At 44.0% G+C, this 26,374-nt stretch overlaps 2 protein-coding genes across 2 annotated transcripts in view; one reads left to right on the plus strand and one right to left on the minus strand.

Annotated features, from left to right (window-relative positions):
* LOC311010055 (scavenger receptor cysteine-rich domain-containing protein DMBT1-like) overlaps positions 1 to 26,374 on the minus strand; it is a gene marked incomplete at both ends in the record, with an annotated part of 528,569 nt that overhangs the window by 257,681 nt on the left and 244,514 nt on the right. The window lies entirely within an intron of this gene.
* The window catches only part of LOC311010000 (scavenger receptor cysteine-rich type 1 protein M130-like), a gene marked incomplete at both ends in the record, with an annotated part of 117,861 nt that overhangs the window by 87,014 nt on the left and 4,473 nt on the right, over positions 1 to 26,374 (plus strand). Inside the window, 3 exons of the mRNA XM_084004483.1 lie at positions 2,601 to 2,915; positions 3,009 to 3,287; positions 20,695 to 20,717. Of these exons, the coding sequence (XP_083860609.1) occupies positions 2,601 to 2,915; positions 3,009 to 3,287; positions 20,695 to 20,717 (617 nt within the window). The remainder of the gene's footprint in view (positions 1 to 2,600; positions 2,916 to 3,008; positions 3,288 to 20,694; positions 20,718 to 26,374) is intronic.

Here is a 26,374-nt window from a genome sequence, read left to right on the forward strand (position 1 = left end):
GTTCAGAGCCTGATGATGTCAGGTTGGTGGGAGGAGCCAGTCGCTGTGCTGGAACACTGGAGATGAGACATCAGGGAGACTGGAGACCAGTGGATGGTGATGACTGGACCCTGAAGGAAGCAGCTGTTGTCTGTAGAGAGCTGGACTGTGGCTCTGCTGTTTCTGTAGGACGGAGAGAGTCCTCAGACAGACCTGTGTGGTGGATCAGGTCTAACTGTGTTCATTCTGGATCCACTCTGAGGGAGTGTACAACATCATTCTCCTCTTCCTCCATCCTGGATCTCACCTGCTCAGGTAAGCCCCTCAGTGACATCATCTATGACATCATCTATGACAGCAGTGTTCCCAGTATGTTCCTTCCTCTGTCCCAGTGACAGTCAGTGGTTTCCACTGGACTGAACTGTAAAGTTCTCCAGGACAATGACGTCCTAGAATGTAGAGAAGTGGGCTGGTTTCTGGAAGCTTCAGACCCTCCATAGACTGCTGAGCTTCACCTGGCAGGACACACCTGTCTGTCTGTCTGTCTGTCTGTCTGTCTGTCTGTCAGACCTGTGACATCACTTCCTGTTTTGAGGGTCCATCTTGTTGAACGGAGGGTAAATGTGACCTTTCATCTCTCGTCCTTCATTTCCATCTAAAGTCTTACCAAACTCCTTTCAGTAGAGAACTTCAAACAGGAAGTAGGACCATATAACAGCTGTGCTCAGGTCATTTCACTGGCTTCCAGTCCATTTTAGAATTGATTAGTTCATGTTAATGGGGGTTTTTCATGTCATGTCCTCATCCAAGGCTCTCCTCAGAGGGATGACAGTGGCAGACATGTTTGCAGCAGCATCCTGGGATTCTCCGTGCCCTTTCATCTGTTTCTATCTGCCAGTTGGATCTGAATCCTCCCTGACTCATTCAGTGTTTCCCCCAGAAAATTTGTTAGTAAAGGTGGTGTCTGTCCAGGGGGAGGGGGCGTCCCCGCCTCATCGCTGCTACCACAGCCTGGGGGGGCAATAAACTACAGACTCTGATTACTACATTGAACACATATTAATTAAAAAATAACCAAATAACAATATATTTTTTATATATATATATACACACTATAATAGGGGATTTTAGCCCATAAATTAAAAATAGCTAAAAAAAAACTTACCTTGAATTTTTACACGTTAGAAAGTTGCACACAATTGTTTGGATTATGCTATAAGTTATTTGAAGCTACTAGCTGCTTTTGTCTATGAAATATGGACATTCTTTTGGGTAGTGTCTATGGGCATTATTTTTTTTGACCAGGAATGGTCCTTTCCTCTCCCTGCCCTAAATATGTGTCTATATTGTGTATTTCTTCTGTGCCATTTATGTTTTTAACTTTCTCTTTCACTACAATAACTCTTTGACCGTCATTTGCTCTGCTGTGAACTCCTCCGTGTCTCCCGTTTGGGCAAACACAACAACTCACGGCCAAGCGTAAATCAGGCATTCCGATTGGCTGTAAAAGCCGCTACGGGAGCCAATACGAGTGTCCGATGCATAAACGTAACTCTATACGTCACTAGCAAGATGGCGGCCGAGAAGTTGATCGATATACATAAATAAAAACGGGGAAATGCGCCACGGAGACGAGGAGAAATCTAGTCACATATTTTACTACTTTACGCATTTGTTTTGTTGTCGGAAATAAATCGCTCACATGGACAAGCAGGATACCGTTGTTTAGCCCCGTTTCTCTAGTTTAAGAGGAAAAAAAGCATGTTTCTAGTGCAAACCATTACGGATTTAACGGATTTTATGAATTTACTCTAAAGACAACATGATCTTTTGTAGCGTATACGCTACAATGGGTTTCAGAGGGTTAACCACTTTATTTTATTTGTATTATTATTATTTTAATACGTTCTGCAGAGAAGGGAGACTAGTGTTGGACACGGTTTGGAATGAAAGGAAGAAAACATGACAGAGTTACACGGCGAATATTGCTAGTATATACTTTTTTTTTTCTTTTCTTTTTTTAAGACATTAGTTTCGGCGGCAGCCCATTGTTGCCGCCTTAACAGGAAAGCGCTGCAGGAAACCCTGGTGTTAAATGAGCTCGATGGCAGATGAAGCGTTGACCATCTGGTGCTTTTATGCACACATCAAACTGTGCAGCTCTAATGTGATCATCACAGGTTAGCGGCTGCATGAGGACCATGAGGGAGAACATGGACGTCCCCACTATTCTGCAACAGCAGTGCTGTGTGAAGAGAGTGCAACACATTTCTTTGTCACACGGCTGATATGGTGTTAACGTGGCACAGTTGGTGTCTCCCTGCCTTATTACGTGGAGCATCCACAGTTAGTGAAGTGTTGTGTTGTCTGCTTGTGGACCTCGGTGTCACAGTGGGACAGAGACCACATCAGCTTCACCCTTAAGCCACGAGTACACGGGAATGTGATGGAACATGGCTGCAGGCTGTGGTGTTGTAACCATGTGTTCTGGTGTTCATGATGAACTGATGGTGGAATTGTTTTGAGTCCAGTTTGAATCACTGAATAGTTTCATGACATCTTTTTCTCTGGTGTCTGGTGTCTTTTCTCTCTCTCTATTTGATCTTCTATCATCTCTCCAGACTCTGTCAGGCTGCTGAATGGGACTAGTCTGTGCTCAGGCAGACTGGAGGTGAAGTCCAACCAGTCCAACCAGTGGTGGTCCTCAGTGTGTGAAGCTGACTTTGACCAGCAGGATGCAGAGGTGGTCTGTAGGGAGCTTGGCTGTGGGGCTCCTTCAGTCCTCCAGGGGGCGTTCTATGGAGACGTGGGGGCTCCAACGTGGACCAAAGAGTTCCAGTGTGGAGGCCATGAGTCTGCTCTCCTGGACTGTAGAAGCTCAGGCTCAGATAGAAACACCTGCTCACCTGGCAAAGCTGTTGGACTCACCTGCTCAGGTAGAAGAGGAGCTGCAGCTTTGATCTGGTTCATTTCTGTTCTCATCAAACTCACTTTGCTCTTTGACTGACGACTCTCTTCTTTCTGTTCAGAGCCTGTCAGGTTGGTGGGAGGAGCCAGTCGCTGTGCTGGAACACTGGAGGTGAGACAGGGAGACTGGAGACCAGTGTTTGACTATGGCTGGACCCTGAAGGAAGCAGCTGTTGTCTGTAGAGAGCTGGACTGTGGCTCTGCTGTTCCTGTAGGACGGAGAGAGTCCTCAGTCAGACCTGTGTGGTGGATCAGGTCTGACTGTGTTCATTCTGGATCCACTCTGAGGGAGTGTGCAGCATCAGTCTCCTCTTCCTCCATCCTGAATCTCACCTGCTCAGGTAAGCCCCTCAGTGACATCATCTATGACATCATCTATGACAGCAGTGTTCCCAGTATGTTCCTTCCTCTGTCCCAGTGACAGTCAGTGGTTTCCACTGGACTGAACTGTAAAGTTCTCCAGGACAATGACGTCCTAGAATGTAGAGAAGTGGGCTGGTTTCTGGAAGCTTCAGACCCTCCATAGACTGCTGAGCTTCACCTGGCAGGACACACCTGTCTGTCTGTCTGTCTGTCTGTCTGTCTGTCTGTCTGTCTGTCTGTCAGACCTGTGACATCACTTCCTGTTTTGAGGGTCCATCTTGTTGAACGGAGGGTAAATGTGACCTTTCATCTCTCGTCCCTCCTCTCCATCTAAAGTCTTACCAAACTCCTTTCAGTAGAGAACTACAAACAGGAAGTAGGACCATATAACAGCTGTGCTCAGGTCATTTCACTGGCTTCCAGTCCATTTTAGAATTGATTTGTTCATGTTAATGGTGTTTTTAAGACCCTACATGGTGTGGGACCCCAATATCTCTCTGACAGGCTTGTGAGGTACCAAGCAGCCAGACCTCTCTGGTGGTCTAGAACAGACCGTCTGGTTATTCCCCGGCTCTCCAGGAAAACTGGTGAAAGTGCCTTTAGCTTTTCATCATGGTGGGTGAGCCCCGATGCTGTTGTCCTTTAAAACTAAACTGGAAACATTCCTTTCTAGCGGCACCGTCCAGGAGTCTGATTGAAGGTCTGGACTTACTTTTATTGTGTTCTTTCTTTTTATTGGTTTTTAACTACTTGTCACCTGTTGCTTTTACTATTCTTTATTTATCCTTTAGCTTTTTATTGACTTGTCTTATAGATTCTAACTAGTTGGTTGCTTCTTTTTATTTATTTTATTCCTACTTTATAAAGGATTTGATTCACATGCATCATTTATGTGTCTGTTTTAATTTGTAATTACTGATGTCAAAGGTTTTATCCGCTGTGTTTGTGGCTGTGACTTCCATGGTTGCTAATGCATCGTGTTGCTCATTGTGCTTCCACCAGGAAGGAAATGTTCCACATACATGAAGTTTATTTTGCTTGGCATGTTGAACAGAAGGAGACAGCAGCTGTTTGCTCGTTACAGAGGTCACTCACAAGGCGTGGCTCTGTCAAAACAGCATTTGTCTCTCTGGCTGTGAAGCCCTGAAGGTCCAGCTGCGTCTCCCTCAACCTGCCCTAAAGCATCTGTACTGGGTCTCTGAGTTTCCTATAAATAAAATAACCCATGCTGGAATAAATATGATGATCGGTTGAGCATCCTACAACAAAAGAGCAATGCTGATGACTCCAAATGAATTGACAATTTGACATAGCCTAATTATAACCTCACCTGAAGCCCTGATGGTGTTTCCTCAGCCTGCTCTATATATCGGTAGTGGTTTGATGCTGTGTTTCCTGCATACAAAATGGTTCATTCATTTTGTAGCCTGTCCTATGGCTAGAAAGTTTAACCCTCCTACCATATTGTACACAATAGTTATTTGGATATTATTAATCAAAAAATGATTCATTATGTAACTCCCGTTCAGTCAATCATGACACAAGGTGTTCCTCTCACAGGCATTTATTCTCTTCAGTCGAGGAATTGTCAAGAAAAGTTCACAGGTCGACGAATGTCGTAAGAACTAAATAAAATAAACATAAACAAACAATTAAATTCACGTAACACAGAGCGAGTTACGAAGCACAATATAAACAATGATAATACATAAACATACCTCATTGGCCTTCTTAACTAAACGGAGTTAAGGACACTTTATTCTTCTTCTTTCATCTGCTTCTTTCATACCGGACTTATTGACCGCTGCTAGCCTCAAGCATGGTGAAGGTAAAGTGCGTCAACACAAAACGACGTGAGAGCACTGACACCGGCGGACATTGGTTCCGCTACAATAAACAGTTCCTTTTACACAATTACATCCATGTAAAATAACAAAAATATGTTCCCTTATTTAAACTTAAATTATTCACATTTTATTCATATTTAACTACCAATCATTTATTAATTGTTTAAATGAACTTAAATAGTATAACTGACTTTGATGGCAGCTACACTCCCACCAAATCACTGGTGATTTCTCTAATGAACTTAAGATAAAGATTCAAATAATAATTCAGATAATGTTTATGATATTTGGTGTGAGGAAAGGCAGTGAGACAATAAGGCTGCATTACTCAGCTTCCAGCAGGGTGACTGTCTTGTGGATTGGTCTAACGAGGTAAACTGGCTTGTTGAGTCGCTTTCCTTGGTCATCCAAAGTTGAGTCACTGATAAGCAACTGCAGCTTCCTCACACATCCATCTTCACCAGGGTACACTTCAGTGACCTTGGCCAGTTTCCACTCATTTCGTGGTGCAAGGTCATCTTGTATTATCACTACATCGTTGACTCTTGCATTCCGACGTGTCTTGTTCCATTTTTGTCTCTGTTGCAGGTTTAACAGGTACTCTTTTTTCCATCTCGACCAGAACTCATTGGCCAAATGTTGCACTCTCCGCCATCTTTTGCGAAGATAAAGGTCTTCTTTCACAAACTCTCCAGGTGGTGGCAGGATTATGGAAGACTTCATCGTCAGGATGTGATTGGGCGTGAGAGGCTGCGGCCCAGTTGGATCATTGAGTAAATGTGCTGTTAAAGGTCGGCTATTTATAATCGCCATGACTTCATATAGATAAGTTCTCAAAGACGAACTGTCAAGTCTTTGGGAGGACTGATCCAAAATGGATGTCAACACACTTCGTATTGTCCTGATTTGCCTTTCCCAGGCTCCCCCCATATGGCTGGCGGATGGAGGATTCATGACAAACTCGCAGCCCAGTTGCTTGAAGCACTCTTGCTTCATCTCCTTCACAGCTTCCAGGAACTCACGTTTCGCACCAATAAAATTGGTTCCTTGGTCGGATCGAAGTTGTCGCACATTTCCACGTACAGCGATGAAGGTCCGAAGTGCATTAATAAAGGCGTCTGTTGTCATGTCATCAAGTAGTTCAATGTGCACAGCACGAGAACACATACAAGTGAACAGCAAACCGTAGCGCTTCAGCTCTCTCCGACCCTCCTTGACATAGAATGGACCAAAACAGTCCATCCCACAATAAGTAAAGGGTGGAGTTGTTTCCATGCGTTCACGAGGTAAATCTGACATTTTCTGTTCTTCTGTAGAACGTCTGAATTTTCTACAGTTCACACATTTGTAAATGTAGGACGACACAGCATGATTACATCCAATTATCCAGATGCCGTTTGACCGTAGTGCATTCATTGTTATGCCACGCCCTTGGTGGTGCACTTGCTGATGATAATGCTTGATCAGTAAGGTCGATATGTGGCTAGACTTCGGCACGACTGCTGGATGCTTGATGTGAGGATGTAAAGCTGCATGTTCAAGTCGACCTCCCACTCTGAGGATGCCCCGTTCATCCAAGAAAGGATTCAATTGGTGCAGCTTGCTGGTCTTATAGCTGTGATCTCCTTCTTAGATTGAAGATTTTGGATTTCCTCTGAGAAGGTTGACTGTTGGACAATACCAATGATGGTAAGTTCTGCCTCTTTTCTCTCTTCGAGACTTGTGGCTTCATTGGTTCTGGATACCAACCCTTTAAGCTCTTTGATCCACCGCACAAGCCTGGCGATGGCTTGGACTAACCTTGTCCAGCTGGAGAACTTAAGGAAGCGATCGAGCAGTGAATCTTCTGTTGTTAAGGTCTTGTACACAAAAGCTTTACGCACTTCTGGGTCTTCAACTGCAATTTCTCCCACCTTAGTATCTCCACTGGGAAGCTCGTCACACCAGAGAAAGCTTGGACCCGTGAACCAGTTGGAAGCAATGAGCTCCTTTGACTTAAGACCCCGAGATGCGTGGTCTGCGGGATTTTCTTCAGAGGCCACATATCTCCATTGACTTGGATCGGTACTTTCCTTTATTCGCTGAATGCGATTTGCCACAAATACGTGGAATCTTCTGGCCTCGTTGTTGACATATCCAAGTACGACTCTTGAGTCCGTCCAGAAGATTTCCTGGGCTCCTTCGAGCTCCAACTCTTTTCTGAGCAAGTCACTAGTGCGAACAGCAACAACAGCTGCTGAAAGCTTGAGTCTTGGTATTGTAGTGACCTTCGTGGGGGCCACTCTGGCCTTACCCATGACCAGCGAACAGTGGATTTGTCCTGTTGCACTAACTGCTCTCAGGTAAGTGCATTCTCCATATCCTGTGACACTCGCGTCCGAGAAATGATGGAGTTCGTGTCTTTGGACTTCACCGAAGCTTGCTGGGAGATAACATCTTTGAGTCTTAACATCAGCTAGATTCTGTAGGTCCAACAACCAAGATTCCCACTGTGACCGAAGATCGTCAGATAGTGGTTCATCCCATCCGGTTTTCTCTCGGCACATCTGCTGGAGTATTTGCTTCCCGACAAGAATGAAAGGCGCTACGAAGCCGAGTGGGTCGTAAACAGATGCTACCGTTGACAAGACGCCTCTTCTAGAAAGCGGGCGTTCACTCACCACTACTCTGAAGAGGAACTGATCTGAAGAGATGCACCACTTAACACCTAGGGCTCTCTCAATCTGTGGCTCACTCAAGGCTAAGTCTTGATGTCGTGCCTTTTCTGCACACTCTTCTCTGGGAAGTGATGCAAGTACCTCCTGACGATTGGAAACGAACTTGTGGATGCGTAGCTTGCCAGCGCTGCAGAGCTGCCTGGCCTCTCTAATCAGCTGTATCGCTTCGTTATCTGATGACACACTCGTCAGACCGTCATCCACATAAAAGTTCCTTTCTACAAAGCGGATGCTTGCTTCACTGTAACGACCCTGTCCTTGAGCTGCAATGTGCTTGAGGCCGTAGTTTGCACAGCCTGGCGATGAGGCGGCCCCAAACAGGTGCACTCGCATACGATAGACTGATGGTTGGGCTTGAAAGTTTCCATCTTCCCACCATAGGAATCTCAAATAGTCCTGGTCTTCTGTTCTGACATGAAACTGATGGAACATACGTTCAATATCGCACATCACTGCTACAGGACCCTTGCGAAACCGGCAGAGGACACCAACCAAATTATTCGTCAGTTCTGGCCCAGTAAGCAGATGGTCGTTCAATGATACGCCTTCAAACTTCGCTGAACAGTCAAACACGACTCTTATCTTCCCTGGTTTCTGTGGGTGGTACACCCCATGGTGCGGGATGTACCAAGCAGGGCTATTATTCACATCTTCCATTGAAACCTTCTCAGCGTCTCCGCGAGATATTGTTTCACTCATGAAGGCTACGTAGTCCTTATGGTATTGTTTGTCCCTTTCAAATCTTCTTCTCAAACATTTCAGACGATGCTCTGCACATTTCCTATTGTCTGGAAGATTCGGCCTGCCTTCTTTAAATGGCAAGGGCATTTCACAGTGACCGTCTGCTTTGATCCTGATTCCTTCCTCCATTATTGATAGGAAGCGGAGATCCTCTTGAGAGATGTGAGCATCTTCTACACCTCTTTCGTTGAAGTCAGACTCAAGTGCTTTTATCACATCTGGTGGAGTGATGACTTCTTTTACTTGTGTTCGGCATATGTACCGGACTTCACTTGTCAGATTAGCAGGCGACTGCTGATAAGGTGTCACTTGTCTCACAACAACTGTGTGGCTGCTTCCGAACGCATCACCGTAGTCGACACAGGGATTCACACCGCCGACGATACTCCAGCCAAGGTCCGTTCTTTGGGCAAATGGCTCATTGTCTTTGCCAGCCACAACCTCTCTTGGTAGCAGGGCTTGAGAACAATTGTAACCTATAAGCAGGCCAACATCACATTCAATTAAAGGAGCAATCTCTTCAGCAAGGTGCTCTAGGTGAGGCCATGCTCTTGCTGTCTTAGGTGTAGGAATATGACTTAAATTGACAGGAATAAACTCTCTTGTGTAAGTTACTGGGAGAGGGATTTTCTTTGATGAATAAAAGCCTCTAACTTGCAAACCAGTTAGCTTCTGACTTGGAATGACTGTACTTCTGGATGCAAGCGTTGACAGTTTCAATTGCACAGGCTCCCTTGGAACATCCAGAATGTCAGCCTTTTCTTGCAAAACAAAGGTGGTATCACTTTGATTGTCCAAAAGTGCATATAAGAGAACTTCACTGTCTGGGTTACTTGTTGTGGATAACCATACTGGCATAACCGAGGAGGTATGGGTGCTCTTCATATCTTGTACGACTCGGTGAGAAGTTGCCTCCCTCAATGATGCATCAGTTGGTTTAGACTCTGTTCTTTCTTTTGACCTTTCTTTCTCTTTTGAGTGTTTCACACTGTCCTTTCTTTCGTCGTCCCGATATTTCTTTCTGTCCTCCTTAGCTCGATCTTCGTGTTAGCATGTTGGATGCTTCCTTTTGCATGTGTCGCAGACACTCCTCCTTTCACAGTTCTTTGAAAGGTGTCCTGTTTTCAAACATCCAAAACACATTTTATTTGTTTGCACAAATTTGACTCTTTCTGTAATTGACTTGTCCATGAACCTTCGACATGTATGAATGTTATGGTTTGCCTTCTCACAAAATACACAACCTTTAACATCTGAGTTTTCTTCAGACGCTTCGTGTCTTTGGTGTCTTCATCTTTTCAACATCATTAGACTTCAGAGCATGAAGAGAGGTCACAGGGCTACAGGCTATCTTAGCTTCCTTTGCGACAAACCTAACAAACTGACTGAAGCTGGGGAATGTCTTGGCTTCTTCTTCAATCTCAATTACCTTTCTGTTCCATCTGGCTATCAACCAATCAGGAAGTTTGGTAAGTATCCTTTGGTTTTCACCACAGTCATTTAGGACTTGGAGACCTTTAATCTCAGACATTGCTGTTTCACAGCCTCGAAGAAAGTCTGAGAACTCTCTGAGTTCAACACTATCCTTGGGTCCTATCTTTGGCCATGAGGTGAGCTTATCTCTGAAAGCTTTAGCGATCATGAATGAGCTTCCGTATCTTTCTTCCAGGACGTTCCACGCTGAATGGTAAGCTGCATCCGTGCCTATCAGAAAATAACTCTCAATGGCTTTCTTTGCAGGTCCGCCGACATACTTACGGAGGTAGTAGACCTTCTCATTCACTGGAATGTGTTTCCTTCCTATCAGAGTTTGAAAAGACATCTTCCAGTCCTTATACCTTAGCGGGTCTCCACTGAAGACAGAAGGCTCTGGTACAGGCAGACGGCTTGCATTGATTGACTCTGCTATTGCACTGGCAAGTGATGTAGTGCTATGCTCTTGATGGGCGTTAATAGCAGGCTGCTCCCTTGTGGCAGTTTGTGTTAACACAGCAGGTTGTACATGTGCACCAGTTTGTGTTATATGATGCACTGGGTGACTTCTTGGTTTAGATACAGGTTTCTCTTGCTTGGGCTTGCAGTCGTGGAGAAAATCTGATATCTCTTGATCTGAGTCTACTTCTTGTTGATAGACTTGCAGTCTTGCCTTTGCAGCATTCAACTTCTTGACTGTCCTTAAGCGCTCTATCTGCATGCGCTTCTCTTCTAAAGCATTTTGCCTTGCAGCATTTTCAGCTTCCTGTAATGCAAGTCTCTGTCTGTTCTCATTTTCAAGTGTTTCAAGCTCTTGTTTCTCACGTTCCATTTCTTGTAAAACTTCCAAAGTGGCTTGAGTTGCAGCTAACTCCGCTGCAGCTTCTTTTACCTTTGCAGAGGACAGACTTGAACGTTTTGAACTTAAGCTTGAACTCTTTGTAGACTTAACTCCTTGAGAGTCCACATTAGATCTCTGGGATGCTGCAGATAAAAACACTGAGCCAGTCTCAACCCAGTATGCTTGATCACCTTTAGAGTCTTGTCCTTTATCTGTCTCTTCGTTCAGATCCCATTGCAAGATCTTTTTTGTGAGAGCATCACATGTGTCTACTCGACGGCGAGTCTCTCCATCAGGTGCCTTGTGTTGACGTAAGTCTTCATAGGCTTGTTTTACATCTGTTGAAGCATGGTCAACTTTAGTCATGTGGTCTTGCAGTATCTCATTGGGAAGGGATCCGTCATGTGCTCTGTTTGCCTCCCTCACAAGAGATTTCCATTTCTTGTAAGTAGTTGTGAAACTGTTCAAAAGCCTTTTAGATTTGTTGTCTTGGAGTTCTTGACCCTTTTCAGTCAGTGTTCTGTTTCTCTGACTTCTTCTTGGTCCTTCTTGTGCAGCAGCTTGTTTCTCAACACCAACCTCACTATCTTGTAATGAAATTGTGTTTAAATTTGCTTCAATAAGATGTATAGACTGCTGTTCTACTTCTATAGCTTCAATATTACCATGATACACAGCCATGTTCAGAATTGTTTGAGTTAACCTTACTTGTAATTTTTGATTTAGTTACCCTTTAAATGTAACTGAAACTAGTTACGTTGACTAGCTTAGCTTGAAGATTACAAGTTAGTATAGCTGTTAAATTGCAATAAAGATACAAATTTCAACTAACCTAACCCTTTTTAACCTTTAAATTTAACCAACAATTTTTTTTACAGTGTCTTAATGTTTCAAAATCGCTTTCACAATACAAATGAACTTATTTCCACTTGCAATTAATTATATCACTTATTTTTAACTTTAGCAGCAGCAAAGAATGACTCTTTAAATGTCAAAACACTTCCAATGGTTAAATAATAAACGAATATGATGAAATCAGAAATGACTTGCTTGTTATCATGTACATAACATCAGAAAACTTAACCTTTCAGCACTTATAGAGCCCCTTATAAGCAGTTGATAAGCTTTACCTCTTAACATCCAACTTGTTTTGAATGCATTACTTGTTGTAAGCTTGATCACTTGGTGCTCTTGGACTCTGCTTGCTGCTTGCTTGAGTTACCGGCATGTGCACAGTCTTATTTTCTCGGCGCTAGCGTGCGTTGCAACTCTCTTGCAGCTCCGTCCACGGCGGGCGCACACATCGTCTTTCCACCTCACGTCGGACAGGCTGTTCTCGGCGCTAGCGTGCGTTGCAACTCTCTTGCAGCTCCGTCCACGGCGGGCGCACACATCGTCTTTCCACCTCACGTCGGACAGGCTGAGTTCTTACTGTAACTCCCGTTCAGTCAATCATGACACAAGGTGTTCCTCTCACAGGCATTTATTCTGTTCAGTCGAGGAATTGTCAAGAAAAGTTCACAGGTTGACGAATGTCGTAAGAACTAAATAAAATAAACATAAACAAACAATTAAATTCACGTAACACAGAGCGAGTTATGAAGCACAATATAAACAATGATAATACATAAACATACCTCATTGGCCTTCTTAACTAAACGGAGTTAAGGACACTTTATTCTTCTTCTTTCATCTGCTTCTTTCATACCGGACTTATTGACCGCTGCTAGCCTCAAGCATGGTGAAGGTAAAGTGCGTCAACACAAAACGACGTGAGAGCACTGACACCGGCGGACATTGGTTCCGCTACAATAAACAGTTCCTTTTACACAATTACATCCATGTAAAATAACAAAAATATATTCCCTTATTTAAACTTAAATTATTCACATTTTATTCATATTTAACTACCAATCATTTATTAATTGTTTAAATGAACTTAAATAGTATAACTGACTTTGATGGCAGCTACACATTATATTTGAATAACCAACAGTGTTAACTTATTTACATTGCCAAACACGTTTTTTGTGTCCAGCAATGCAATGACAGTTCTTCATTAACCTGTGAATTTGGTGGTCTCCCTTTTATTTCTCTGCATTGTATAGGCTACACTCACAAATACATTACAGAATATAGAAACGAAAATGTCTCAGATCCACTGTTTATTGTGACTGTATTCTAACTTAAGGTAGGCTAATTAACATTCAGTGACTTGGTAACGTAACGTTAGCATTCTATCATGATACAGCAACTTCTATGCCACTATCCGTGCTGCACACCCCTAATCAATGTTCCTAACCTTGGTTGAACGATTACAGAAGCTAGGTTTAGCTGTAACAATATCCTGGGTAACATATACTATCACCAGTTAATACTATTTTCCACGGTACAATCTAAATTTGAAAGCCTGGTCACTAACGTTACCACTGCTAGTTTGTGTGGCTAGCACTACTTACACTCTGCTTTGTGAAAAAGCCTTGTAGATCCCCTTTCTTCTTCTTCTTCTTGGGTGGCATAGCTGATCTACAAAGTACAAAAAGGGGCAAACATGTACATGCTGAAGAGCAAAGGGAATGTTAAAATGTTTTACTCTGGCCTTTTATGGGGTATGTATTGGCAGACAGCCCCGACCGTTATCATCAACACCCGCTCGTTTGTCTGCCAGCCTCTGCTAATCTGTGTGATTTGACTCTCTCTCACTCTCGCGTCCCTTGCGTGTAGCGTGCATAGGTAGCGTGTCACATAACCCTTCCCCCTCCCCTTCGGTTTTTCAGCCAATCAAATGACGGCGTGTCTTGTACTGTCGTCCTGGCCATGGTGCTGGCCGTTGGAACGCAAAAATGAGTTTGCTGAAATATTGGTGTGGACAATTTTGTCATCTTAAAGTCCCCCTCCACTCAAAAATGTGTTTTTCTTATTTTTCTGTCCTCTAAAATGTCTGACACTGACTATAGTGACTTGTATCTGAGCAGATTTTGTCATTAGAGAGGTTTTTTCACATTCCTCTCCTGAAGGAGGAGATTTCTGTGCACCTCTGTGAAATTTGAAATTCAAACGAATCCTGGCAAGCGAGATTATGTACATCGCAAATACACCCAACCAATCACTGTCGTTCCCCGAGGCGCGAGGCGGGCGCACACGGCGGCACCCCGGTGAAATGCGGTGCGGCCGGCATGCCCGCCGCGGCGTTTCGCACCTTCTAGTTGGGCCTACCGATCGGACGCATCCATCCTCGTGTCGGTTCATAGTACCCCGGCTGAATCTCGTCGATGTTACGGCTAGCCATCTTGTTGTCGTTCATCCACCGGTCACATAGAAGCGCCAGCATAAGCGCAAGCAGCTGTGGTGGTCGGGGCGCGTGGTATTTGCATATCATGAATATTCAGCGTCTCAGAATTCTCCATGAGGAGAGAGCAGTGGATGTCCTTAGAGCCCAATTTCAGAGTATTTTTTTACTTTTTATTTGGGGAAACAATGTTAAACAAAATATTAGGCATTGCAGATTATTATTTTATACTTAAAAACATGCCTGGAGGGGGTCTTTAACATATTGATTGGGACAAGTCCCATGTGTCCCCCCCTAAACCTACGCCCATGGGTATGTTGCATTTGTTCGAAAGAATAGCAACTAAACGCGGGAATACAACAAACCTGCATCTCCACCTAAAGCATAACCATCTGATGCAGTTTTCCAAGGTGGCGAAAAAAAATACTACAGATGGGACATCCCCGTCTTCCCGGCAGTCCACAATCACGCTGGCGTTTAGTCGACAAAGTACCAACAGGACAGTGCAAAACGGTGCGCACTCACAGAGTGTGTACTTCGCTTCATCGCTAAAGAGATGCTGCCCTTTAGTATCGTTCAGACAGTTAAACTACATGGGGAACGGAGGCGCAGTGTCCGTAGGCAGGGTGTTTTACCTGCTACACAGACTGTGTCTGTAACGTGTGGCTGCTGCCAGCTTCACTGTGGTAATGTTAGTTAACATCTAATTTATATATTGTTTCGGTTGTGTTTGTTTTTATTCAAGTGCATTTTTTGTTAAAATAGATTGAGAGTCCTTTTATTTATTGTTTTTGGTTGTTTTGTATACTTATTTTGGATATTTAAAATGTTTTCCAGTTCTCATGTGAAATATTCTTTAGAAATAAAAGTTTTGATCTTTGAAAGGGTGTACTTGCATTATTATGCCATTATCATTATATCAGTTGAAAATGGTCTCAAAACGGCAATATATTCGCTTTTCAGTGTTTCCCCTAGAATTTTTTTCAGGCCCGGTGGTACCCACCGAAAAAACCCTAAACAGACGAGACGCGTGGGATGGTGTATTGGTGCAGTTGGATTAAGTCAGGTGGCACAGCAAGCAGTCTGCAATTCTGCAATTATTATATTTGCATTCAACATTTTTGTTCAACCAGAGTGTATTCAAGATCACAAGAAGTGAGTGACTTATTAAGGTGCTGGTTGATGGAAATGATCAGGGTCCAGAAAAATATGGCTGGAAAATGATGAGCATCACATTAATAGCTACAGATACTGTAAAACACTACAACGACATATGAGTGCATATATTGTCTTATTTTATCAAGTAAAATATAAGTTATAGGTTTACTCAACAGCAGTTAACTCAAAGTTCCACATCTTATCAAAAACAATCCTCCCCCCCCCCCGGGGAGGGGGGGCAAACGGGCTTTGGCCGGTTGTACATACGTCATCACGTCCTAATACTACACACACATGGCGTGATGTTGTTTTTAAGGAGCGCCGTCTCTGCTTATATTTCTCGACAACACTCGACCTGCATCAGCGCATGTGCGCACGAGCGGATCTGTGCGAGCAGACAGCGCGAGCGCAGCGGGTTTTGGACGGAGACACACAGCCGCATTTTTATTATGTAAAAATAAATAATAATGTAATGTAATAAAATAAATATTATGGACCCTATGGACCGGTTCCGCTCACACCACGAGTCTGAAGAGTGCAACAGCTTATCAAAATACAGTGTCAACGTTCCGTGTTTTCAAAGTAGAAAGCGACATCGTGGTGGTTTAACGAGGCGGAACGGCATCAGAACAACATCAAGAACGTACACGAAGAAGAACGTAGCGGGGGCGCGCGGTGAGGATTGTTGCGGCCTCGCGTCTTGCGGAGCAAGTCTGCTGTGCTGCGCGGAGGCACTCCTAATGTAAATGATTATTGATTTATGAATGAATTGATAGGTGGCTTATTTTTGGTATATATTTTTGGTGGCTTGATTTTTTTTTTGGCCTGGCGGCAGGTCTCCTTGGCCTGGCGGGCCGCCAGGCCTGTACAATGGTAGGGGAAACACTGCTTTTCGCAATCATTTCGGGGACAATTAATCGCCCAGCAAAATTTGTTATCGTGACAGGCCTAATCACACAAGCCTCCAGTGCAGCAGGAGAGGAGCCTCCGCTGGACATTCAGGTGCACTGCAAGAGAGTCATGTCCTCATCCAAGGCTCTCCTCAGAGGGATGACAGTGGCAGACATGTTTGCAGCAGCATCCTGGGATTCTCCGGGCCCTTTCATCTGTTTCTATCTGCCAGATGGATCTGAATCCTCCCTGACTCATTCAGTGTTAAATGAGCTTGATGGCCGATGAAGCGTTGACCATCTGGTGCTTTTATGCACACATCAAACTGTGCAGCTCTAATGTGATCATCACAGGTTAGCGGCTGCATGAGGACCATGAGGGAGAACATGGACGTCCCCACTATTCTGCAACAGCAGTGCTGTGTGAAGAGAGTGCAACACATTTCTTTGTCACACGGCTGATATGGTGTTAACGTGTCACAGTTGGTGTCTCCCTGCCTTATTACGTGGAGCATCCACAGTTAGTGAAGTGTTGTGTTGTCTGCTTGTGGACCTCGGTGTCACAGTGGGACAGAGACCACATCAGCTTCACCCTTAAGCCACGAGTACACGGGAATGTGATGGAACATGGCTGCAGGCTGTGGTGTTGTAACCATGTGTTCTGGTGTTCATGATGAACTGATGGTGGAATTGTTTTGAGTCCAGTTTGAATCACTGAATAGTTTCATGACATCTTTTTCTCTGGTGTCTGGTGTCTTTTCTCTCTCTCTATTTGATCTTCTATCATCTCTCCAGACTCTGTCAGGCTGCTGAATGGGACTAGTCTGTGCTCAGGCAGACTGGAGGTGAAGTCCAACCAGTCCAACCAGTGGTGGTCCTCAGTGTGTGAAGCTGACTTTGACCAGCAGGATGCAGAGGTGGTCTGTAGGGAGCTTGGCTGTGGGGCTCCTTCAGTCCTCCAGGGGGCGCTCTATGGAGACGTGGGGGCTCCAACGTGGACCAAAGAGTTCCAGTGTGGAGGCCATGAGTCTGCTCTCCTGGACTGTAGAAGCTCAGGCTCAGATAGAAACACCTGCTCACCTGGCAAAGCTGTTGGACTCACCTGCTCAGGTAGAAGAGGAGCTGCAGCTTTGATCTGGTTCATTTCTGTTCTCATCAAACTCACTTTGCTCTTTGACTGACGACTCTCTTCTTTCTGTTCAGAGCCTGATGATGTCAGGTTGGTGGGAGGAGCCAGTCGCTGTGCTGGAACACTGGAGGTGAGACATCAGGGAGACTGGAGACCAATGAACTACTATGTCTGGACCCTGAAGGAAGCAGCTGTTGTCTGTAGAGAGCTGGACTGTGGCTCTGCTGTTTCTGTAGGACGGAGAAAGGAGTCCTCAAGAAGACCTGTGTGGAGGATCAGGTCTGACTGTGTTCATTCTGGATCCACTCTGAGGGAGTGTCCAACATCAGATTCCTCTTCCTCCATCCTGAATCTCACCTGCTCAGGTAAGCCCCTCAGTGACATCATCTATGACATCATCTATGAAAGCAAGGTTCCCAGTATGTTCCTTCCTCTGTCCCAGTGACAGTCAGTGGTTTTCACTGGACTGAACTGTAAAGTTCTTTTGGAAGCTTCAGACCCTCCATAGACTGCTGAGCTTCACCTGGCAGGACACACCTGTCTGTCTGTCTGACCTGTGACATCACTTCCTGTTTCCACAGCATATCTTGATCTCATTCTAATATTTAACGCTAGATCGTGGGCTATAAGTCTAATGTTGTGCAATAAAAGTTTTCAAACATCTTTTGTGTTTGATAATAATAATAACCATAATTATAACAACAATAATAAGTTATTTATAGCACTTATCAAAACAAGTAGTTACATCATTCTTTACGAGGCAGACATCAAAAGAGGAAAGGAGAGAATAAAATGCAACATACACACATTTCCACTGATATTTATAAACAAATATTAATAAATCCAAATTAATTATTAACAAATATATCAATCTGAGCGTGTTCACAAACTACAGGTAGCATCTAACAGGATGTAACTGTTTCTATGACTTCCTGTGACGTCTATGAAGGCTGCTGGAAAGTGTTGGACTGGACGGCAGCTTTTAGGCTCCGCCTCCTGCTGCTGCCGCCCGATCTCGTCTACTTTCCAGGCGAGGAGCAGTTCATCTCCAACGAGCCTCATGTGACCGTTCATCATCTCTCTGTCTTTACAGACCTGCTGCTGCAGCCAAACATCTCCATGTCCTCCTCCATGGACGGGGTCTCCGAGGCCCAGCAGCAGGGGTTTCAGGCGTTTAGGGGCTCCACCTTCATCGTCTTCTGCTCCGTCCAGCCACAGTACCCAGGAGGCTCCTTCCAGCTCACCTTCACCTCCTCCAACTCAGCACACAACTACACCCAGCCAGCTGTCAATCACACTGCCCACTTCCTGTTTCCTGCTGCAGAGCCCGCCCACCAGGGACGCTACAGCTGTGTTTATCACGTCCATGTTCTTTCTCATAACTTCTCCTCTGAGAGCCGTCTGCTCTCTGTCACTGTCGTAGGTAAGCTGACTGTTCAATTCCTGATTAGCATGACTGAAAGAAGTGAAATGTAATAATATTCTTTTAGATTTAGGTTTAATCCCACAGACACAAAAAGAATGTGGCTGCAGCTGAAAATGAAGCAGAAGAATATTGTGCAAACAGGCAGCCTAAGACATATGGTTTTAATCTGATGCCAGATTGCCAGTCTGCCCATGCTCGGCAATAAACTCCTTTCTGATTCTGATTCTGAACATCGTGTCCCGACGTCAGGCTGCTCCAATCAATGTGCTTCCATATCTATTAGATGGAAGTTTAGGTTCACTGTCTTTGTGGAACAGAGGACCCAGAGTGTCCCTCTTCTCAGGCTTAACAAACTCAGAGTTTGAACTAAACCTGCTTTCTGGAATCCAGCCCTGATCTAGTGAACAAAGTGAAACCAGGTCTGTAAAAGGTGACAGCAAACAATGGACTGGAGGACAGAATGCCAGGTCCCTAGTTTGTGTTGAATGGCAGCTGTTGGAGTCATGATGAGTCATGTGATGACTGTCCATGTGTTTGATCATCAGATCTGAGACCTGTCATCATCAGATTGGTCACCGTGCCGCTGCTTCTGCTGTTGGTGAACGTTGGTCTTTACTTCTACTTTAAGGTACTGACACATGTCTGTCGTTGAGAGCACTGACTCAGTCTGTGTTCATTGACCTGGAGAGAGGAGCCATGCAGGAAGTCACATGTCTGTGTGCTGTCACGTCTCTCCAGGCCAGCAGGGGGCAGAAGCCGGGCAGACGGGAGGACGTGGAGCCGGATTACTACAACCTGGGCGTTGGTGCAGCTGAAGGAGGGCCGACTGAACAGGAAGGAGCTCGGGGAGCAGAGTAGCACCTCCAAGGAGCTCCTCTCACATCCACATGGGTTTCTAACACACCGACACCAGCTCATGTTCATACGCATGTTCCTCTGGAAATATGACTCATCACATTTCTACTATATTGTTATTACTCTGGACATGAAAAGATGTCCATGTTGAAGTGGGGGGTTTGGAGCTAGGTGCTATCTCTGAAGCGTGAGGATCTGCTGGTGATGCTTCTGTACCTCTTCCCTGATGGTAAAAGAGTGAACAGGTGATGTGCTCGGTGGGAGGGGTCAGTGGGGATGTTTCTAGCCTTCTTGATGATTCTGGTGTCATAGTGTGAGGCGATGGTAGGCAGACTGCAGCCAATGACCTTGGAGGCTCTGTGCACTACTTTCTCTCTGTTGCTAACCCCAAATGTCCTCAGCTGATGGAGGAAGTGGAGTCTCTGCTGGGCTTTGCTGACAATGACACTGATGTTCAGGTCCCATGAGAGGGACTGGTGTATGGTGGGACCTAAAAGCAGAAGGAGGAGACCCTCTCAACAAGCTGGCCATAGATGGAGAGGGGGAGGTGTTGGGCTGCCTTCTTTCTGAGGTCAACCATCAGCTCTTTGCTTGTAGATGTATTGATGATGAGGTTGTTCTCTTGGCACCACCTCACCAGCTGTTCTACTTCACCCTGGTAAGCACCCTGCCGCTTTCCTGATGTTTTGATGGTGGAGCAGCCTTCTGACATCATGCTCTGAGATTGAAAAGGGTGGACCAACCAACCTAGGGTGAGGAGACTGAGAGAGCTGGTCTGAGCGTCACTGGACTCCAATCTACAGTAGAAATGACACAATTACAATCCCATCTCCATATTAATAACCTGTTTGAGCCCCTCCAGTCTGGTGTTCGCCCCCTCCACAGCACTGAAACAGCCCTCGTCAAAGTCCTCAATGACCTCCACCTCTGCTGACACAGGTTCCCTCAATATCCTCACCCTCCTCGATCTGAGCGCAATGACACTTCGATACCGTGAGCTCTAACATTCTGCTCTCCAGGCTCCAAGACGTCAGTATGGAAGGTACCGCACTCAGCTGGCTCCAACAGATCCCACTTTATTTCCCTCCATAACCACACCTCTTCCTCAGCCACAGTCACACAGGGTGTTCCCCATGGATCTGTACTCGGCCCCCTCCTCTTCATCATCTCCATCCTCATTCATGCCTTCATTTCCTCCCGTCTGGATGACTGTAACTCATTGCTCCACGGCATCAACTCCAGCTCCACAAACCATCTCCAACTGGTCCAGAACGCAGCCGCACGTCTCATCAGCCCAGTCCTAAAGAACCTCCACTGGCTTCCCATCTCCCACCGCATCCCCTCCAAAATCCTGGTCCTCACCTAGAAGGCACTCCACCATCTGACCCCCCCTCATCTCCCTGACCTCACCCCCCCCCCCCCCTACCAACCCTTCGCGGGCCCTCAGATCCACATCAGCCGGTCTCCTCTCCATCCACAAATCCAACCTCCACAGCTTCGGGGACAGAGCGTTCTCCAGGGCAGCTCCCAGGCTCTGGGACTCCCTTCCCCAAACCATCAGTGATTCTGAGTCCCTCACCATATTCCAGTCCCGCCTCCAAACCCATCTTCTTTCTTTCATTGTTTTGTCTGATGGTCTGTTTATCTCTTGTCTGTAAAGCATCTTTGGGTTCAGAAAAGCATGATATAAATTGAATGTGTTATTATTATTATTAGAAATCCTTCAGCCTCTCAGGAAGGGGGGCTCACATGATGCTTGGTCTTGTAGTTAGTGATTGTGTGCCGGCCCTGCCAAACCCCCTTAAAGTCATGGACTTGGAGCTTGTTTTCAGGTGTGACTCTAGAAGTGGCTTCAGCTGTTTGAGCTGCCTTTTGAAGTTGCTATTTAAGGAGTTTGTATTGGTCTTTGTCGCCACATTGAAATGCAGCATTTGTCTCACTGCATAGGCGCCTTACTTCCTTGTTGAAGCGAGGCTTGTTGTTGCTATGGTAACAGGTTTCTTCATGGAGACGTGGTTGAAATCTCCCAGCACCAGGACTGCAGAGTCCTGTTGGAGGTCCCAGAGACTGTTTTCACACCGACTTCATCTGTTAGTCACATGTCATGACTTCACGTCAGCGCCCCCTTGTGGTTCACATGGCGTTGTTGTTGTGAAGTCGATTTGGGCCGCAGGACACATTTAGCTGAAGAGAATCCCAATGAACAGCTTATTTTTGTGATGAACCAATTTTCATATTTCATAAGAATTCTGCTTCATTTTGTACATAAAGTGTTGACTTAATGTTGTACTTTATAATCAAGTATTTGATTCTGTATTTCAGGATTTTACTCTTATTAATCATTTTGCTAATTTCATAACAATTGTACTTGATTTTGCTATTTTTCACAAGTTTTGAGGTAATTTGACTTAGTTTAAGGAATGTTGTTGTTTATCGTGACTTTTTATCAATTTCATTTAGTCAATAAGTCAGTCTCTCTGTCTGTCTGTCTGTCTGTCTGTCTGTCTGTCTGTCTGTCTGTCTGTCTGTCTGTCTGTCTGTGTGTATGTGCGTGTGCGCGCGCGTGCATGTGTGTGTGCGTGCGTGCGTGCATAGCGGTTTAAATGAACGACAACAATAAACAAATGCTGAGAGATGATCAAGACTTTGGAGCAATTTAAGGTCGTGATTCTTGTCCCAAATATGGCAGGCTTCATTCAGTGATTGAAACAAATATTAACATTATCCATCCATCCATCCATTGTCTACCGCTTATCCTGTATTTTAGGGTCACGGGGGGGCTGGAGCCGATCCCAGCTGTCATTGGGTGAAGGCAGGGTACACCCTGGACAGGTTGCCAGTCCATCACAGGGCCGACATGTAGAGACAAACAACCATTCACACTCACATTCACACCTACGGGCAATTTAGAGTCACCAATTATCCCCATCCTGCATGTCTTTGGACTGTGGGAGGAAGCCGGAGAACCCGGAGAGAACCCACGCTTACACGGGGAGAACATGCAAACTCCACACAGAAGGAACCCGGGCCGACCCGGGAATCGAACCCAGGACCCTCTTGCTGTGAGGCGAGAGTGCTACCCACTACACCACCGTGCAGCCGAATATTAACATTAATTGAAGTTTTTTTTTGTTTTTTTGTTTTTTTACATATGATTCGAATATTAATTTTCACATTCAAAATTCTGTTTTTAACAACTATTTGAATATATATTCGAATTTAGAATATTTGTTGACAGCCCTGTTGTCTGCAGGCCCTGCCAAACCCCCTTAAAGTCATGGACTTGGAGCTTGTTTTCAGGTGTGACTCTAGAAGTGGCTTCAGCTGTTTGAGCTGCCTTTTGAAGTTGCTATTTAAGGAGTTTGTATTGGTCTTTGTCGCCACATTGAAATGCAGCATTTGTCTCACTGCATAGGTGCCTTACTTCCTTGTTGAAGCGAGGCTTGTTGTTGCTATGGTAACAGGTTTGGTGGGATACACACAGACTCACACACATTGATAGAGGACATTGCAGTGTCAGTGAAAATGTGGATATCATCATGTTGATCAGGTTTATAAACACCATCTTTGTCCTTGGTTTAGATGTTTGGAGTCTCTGAAGGTAATTAGGAAGGAGGAATACAGTGTTGTGATCAGACTCACTGATCAGTTGTATCTGGGAAGAGCTTTCTTCATGGAGACGTGGTTGAAATCTCCCAGCACCAGGACTGCAGAGTCCTGTTGGAGGTCTCAGAGACCGTTTTCACACCGACTTCATCTGTTAAGTCACATATGTCATGACTTCACATCAGCGCCCCCTTGTGGTTCACATGGCTCATTGTTGTTCTGATGTTGATTTGGACAGCAGGACACATTTAGCTGAAGAGAATCACAATGAACAGCTTAATTTGTGATGAACCAATGTTTATATTTCATAAGAATTCTGCTTCTTTTTATACATAAGTGTTGACTTAATGTTGTACTTTATAAACAAGTATATGATTTTGTATTTCAGGATTTTACTCTTATTAATCATTTTGCTCATATCATCAACAGTTGTATTTGATTTTGCTATTTTTTATAAGTTTTAAGCTCATTTGACTTAGTTTAAGGAATGTTGTTGTTTATCGTGACTTTTTATTCATGACAATGTTTTATATGATGAGAAGAGAAAGCAAAAAGCAAAATGAAACAAAAATACCAAAAACTAACAAATATGAGGCCATGGGATGATCAGTAAATCAAAGCAAATTTCAAAATAAAAGTCTGTATATAGAATAATGATTAAGCATCTTTCTCAATGAGTTTGCTCATTTTTGTACTGAACAGATTTTGATGAGAAATATGGTCATAACTAAGCAAACAATCTGAATAAACATAAGAAACATATGCAGCAGGTCGATGCAGTTGAAGTAGAACACTGAAATCTTGACTTTGTATATTTGTTTTGGAATTACAATCGACCACAAATCTCTCAGTTCATGTTTCTATGTTACATTTTATGCCTATATTTGATTCCTAGACTATTTCATGTCGTACGTTGTCATTTTGAACTGCTGTGATTTTGTTTTGGACACATTTAATGAGCTTTGTTGGAGGAGCCTGAGATCCAACGACTGCTCCTCTGGAATCCTTGTGCAAAAGAAAATAAATACATATATAATACATAATTTGATGTATCGCTCTGTTTTTTCACATGACACACTTTCACATGTCAAATGAACGACTACATTTTGCCACATTTAGCTCTTAACGTTTAAAAAAGTGGTGTGAATATTTTAAAGTCACTTTTTGCCACATTTACAGCAATATTTGTGAACTTTGTCATATTTACTTTTCTTGTAAAAATATATTAAATCTAAATGTTTGATATGAAATATAAATCCGTTTGTTAAAGGTCCCATATTATGAAAAACAGGTTTTCTCTGGTCTCTCCACCTATAAACTGGTCCTCCCTGAGCCTGTCAACTCCCAGGATGAGGAGAACAAGCGACTCCTGCATGGTCTCTGCAGCCCCCCCACTGGTACAACAGGGCTCCAGTGTTGTTGGACCTCCGACGGCTGTGTGGAATTGATGAAAAACAGTATAATATGGGACCTTTAAAATCCCTGACCTGTTAAGGGCCAACCTTCAATTTTGTAAATTCCAGGTTTATTCCCATTAATTCCCGTTAATTACCATAGACATTTTGCAACTCTGAAAATTCCCGGAATTTTGCAACCCTATTGAAAAATATCTAATTTATTAGGCAAGGCAAGGCAAGGCAAGGCAACTTTATTTGTATAGCACATTTCATACACAAGGCAGACTCAAAGTGCTTCACATCATACAACAAAGTGAAAAAAATAGAAGAATTAAAAGAAAATAAAGGCAAAAAATTAAAAATGCATTACAGAAAGAAAAGGTGAATAAAGACATATTTGCAATAATTAAAAACAGTGCAGACATTAAAGGATTTAGCAGAAAGCTATGGTGAACATAAAAGTTTTCAGTCTAGTTTTAAAAGTGGTCAGAGTTGGGGCAAGTCTTACATCTTCAGGAAGTTTATTCCAGCCATTTGTTGCATAGTGACTAAATGATGCTCTCCCATGATTGTTGTTTACTCTGGGAATCTCTAACAGATTGGTCTCAGAAGATCTTAGTGGTCTAGAAGGCTTATGTAGTGGGAGCATATCAGTGATATACTTCGGTCCTAGACCATGTAGTGATTTATATGTGAGCAGGAGGATTTTGAAATCCATCCTCTGACATACAGGGAGCCAATGTAAGGATTTAAGAATTGGTGTAATGTGCTCACATTTTTTGGTCTTTGTAAGAACTCTAGCAGCAGCGTTCTGAACAAGCTGTAGCTGCCTGACATTTTTTTTTCGGAAGACCTGCAAGGAGACCATTACAGTAGTCTAGCCTACTAGTAATAAAGGCATGTACAAGTTTTTCTAAGTCTTGAGCTGACATGAGCCCTCTAAGTCTTGCTACATTTTTTAGGTGATAGTAGGCTGATTTTGTTACTGATTTAATGTGACTGTCGAAATGTAAATCAGAATCCATAATAACCCCAAGATTTCTGGCTTTGTTTGAGGTTTTCAGGGACAGAGAGTGAAGGTGTTGAATTACTTTAAACCTTTCTTTTTTAGCACCAAAAACAATTATCTCAGTTTTGTCCTCATTTAGTTGTAGGAAGTTTTGGCACATCCAGTCTTTGACTTAGTCAAAGACTGGATGTGTTAGTCGTTTGGTGATAGTGCTACATAGATTTGGGTGTCATCGGCATAGCAATGGTGGTCAATGTTATTATTTTGCATGATTTGTCCTAGTGGGAGCATGTAGATGTTGAATAAAGTTGGCCCCAAGATTGAACCTTGGGGGACTCCACACGTTACATTGGTAGGTTCTGATTCCAATTCTTTTTCAACCACCACATTGATTTAAAGAAATTAATAAATTGCTTACAGGTTTATTGTGGAAGGATAAGCCACCAAGAATTAGTCACAAAAAAATGTCGAGACCTAGGACAAGTGGGGGATTGGGTGTCCCGGATGTTTATACATACTACTTGGCCTATAATGCTAGATTTCCCCTGTCATGGGCCTATATGAACAAGAATGAAACGGGCAGTTGGAAGTGGACTGAAGAGAAGGTCCTGGCAGGATATAGTAAATCTGCGTCGTTAACAGCTTTATTTTTTCATCCTAAAATTAATTTTAAATTGGATAACCCTA

Source organism: Eutrigla gurnardus (genome assembly GCF_963514095.1).
Source record: "Eutrigla gurnardus genome assembly, chromosome: 24".
Lineage (NCBI taxonomy): Eukaryota > Metazoa > Chordata > Actinopteri > Perciformes > Triglidae > Eutrigla > Eutrigla gurnardus.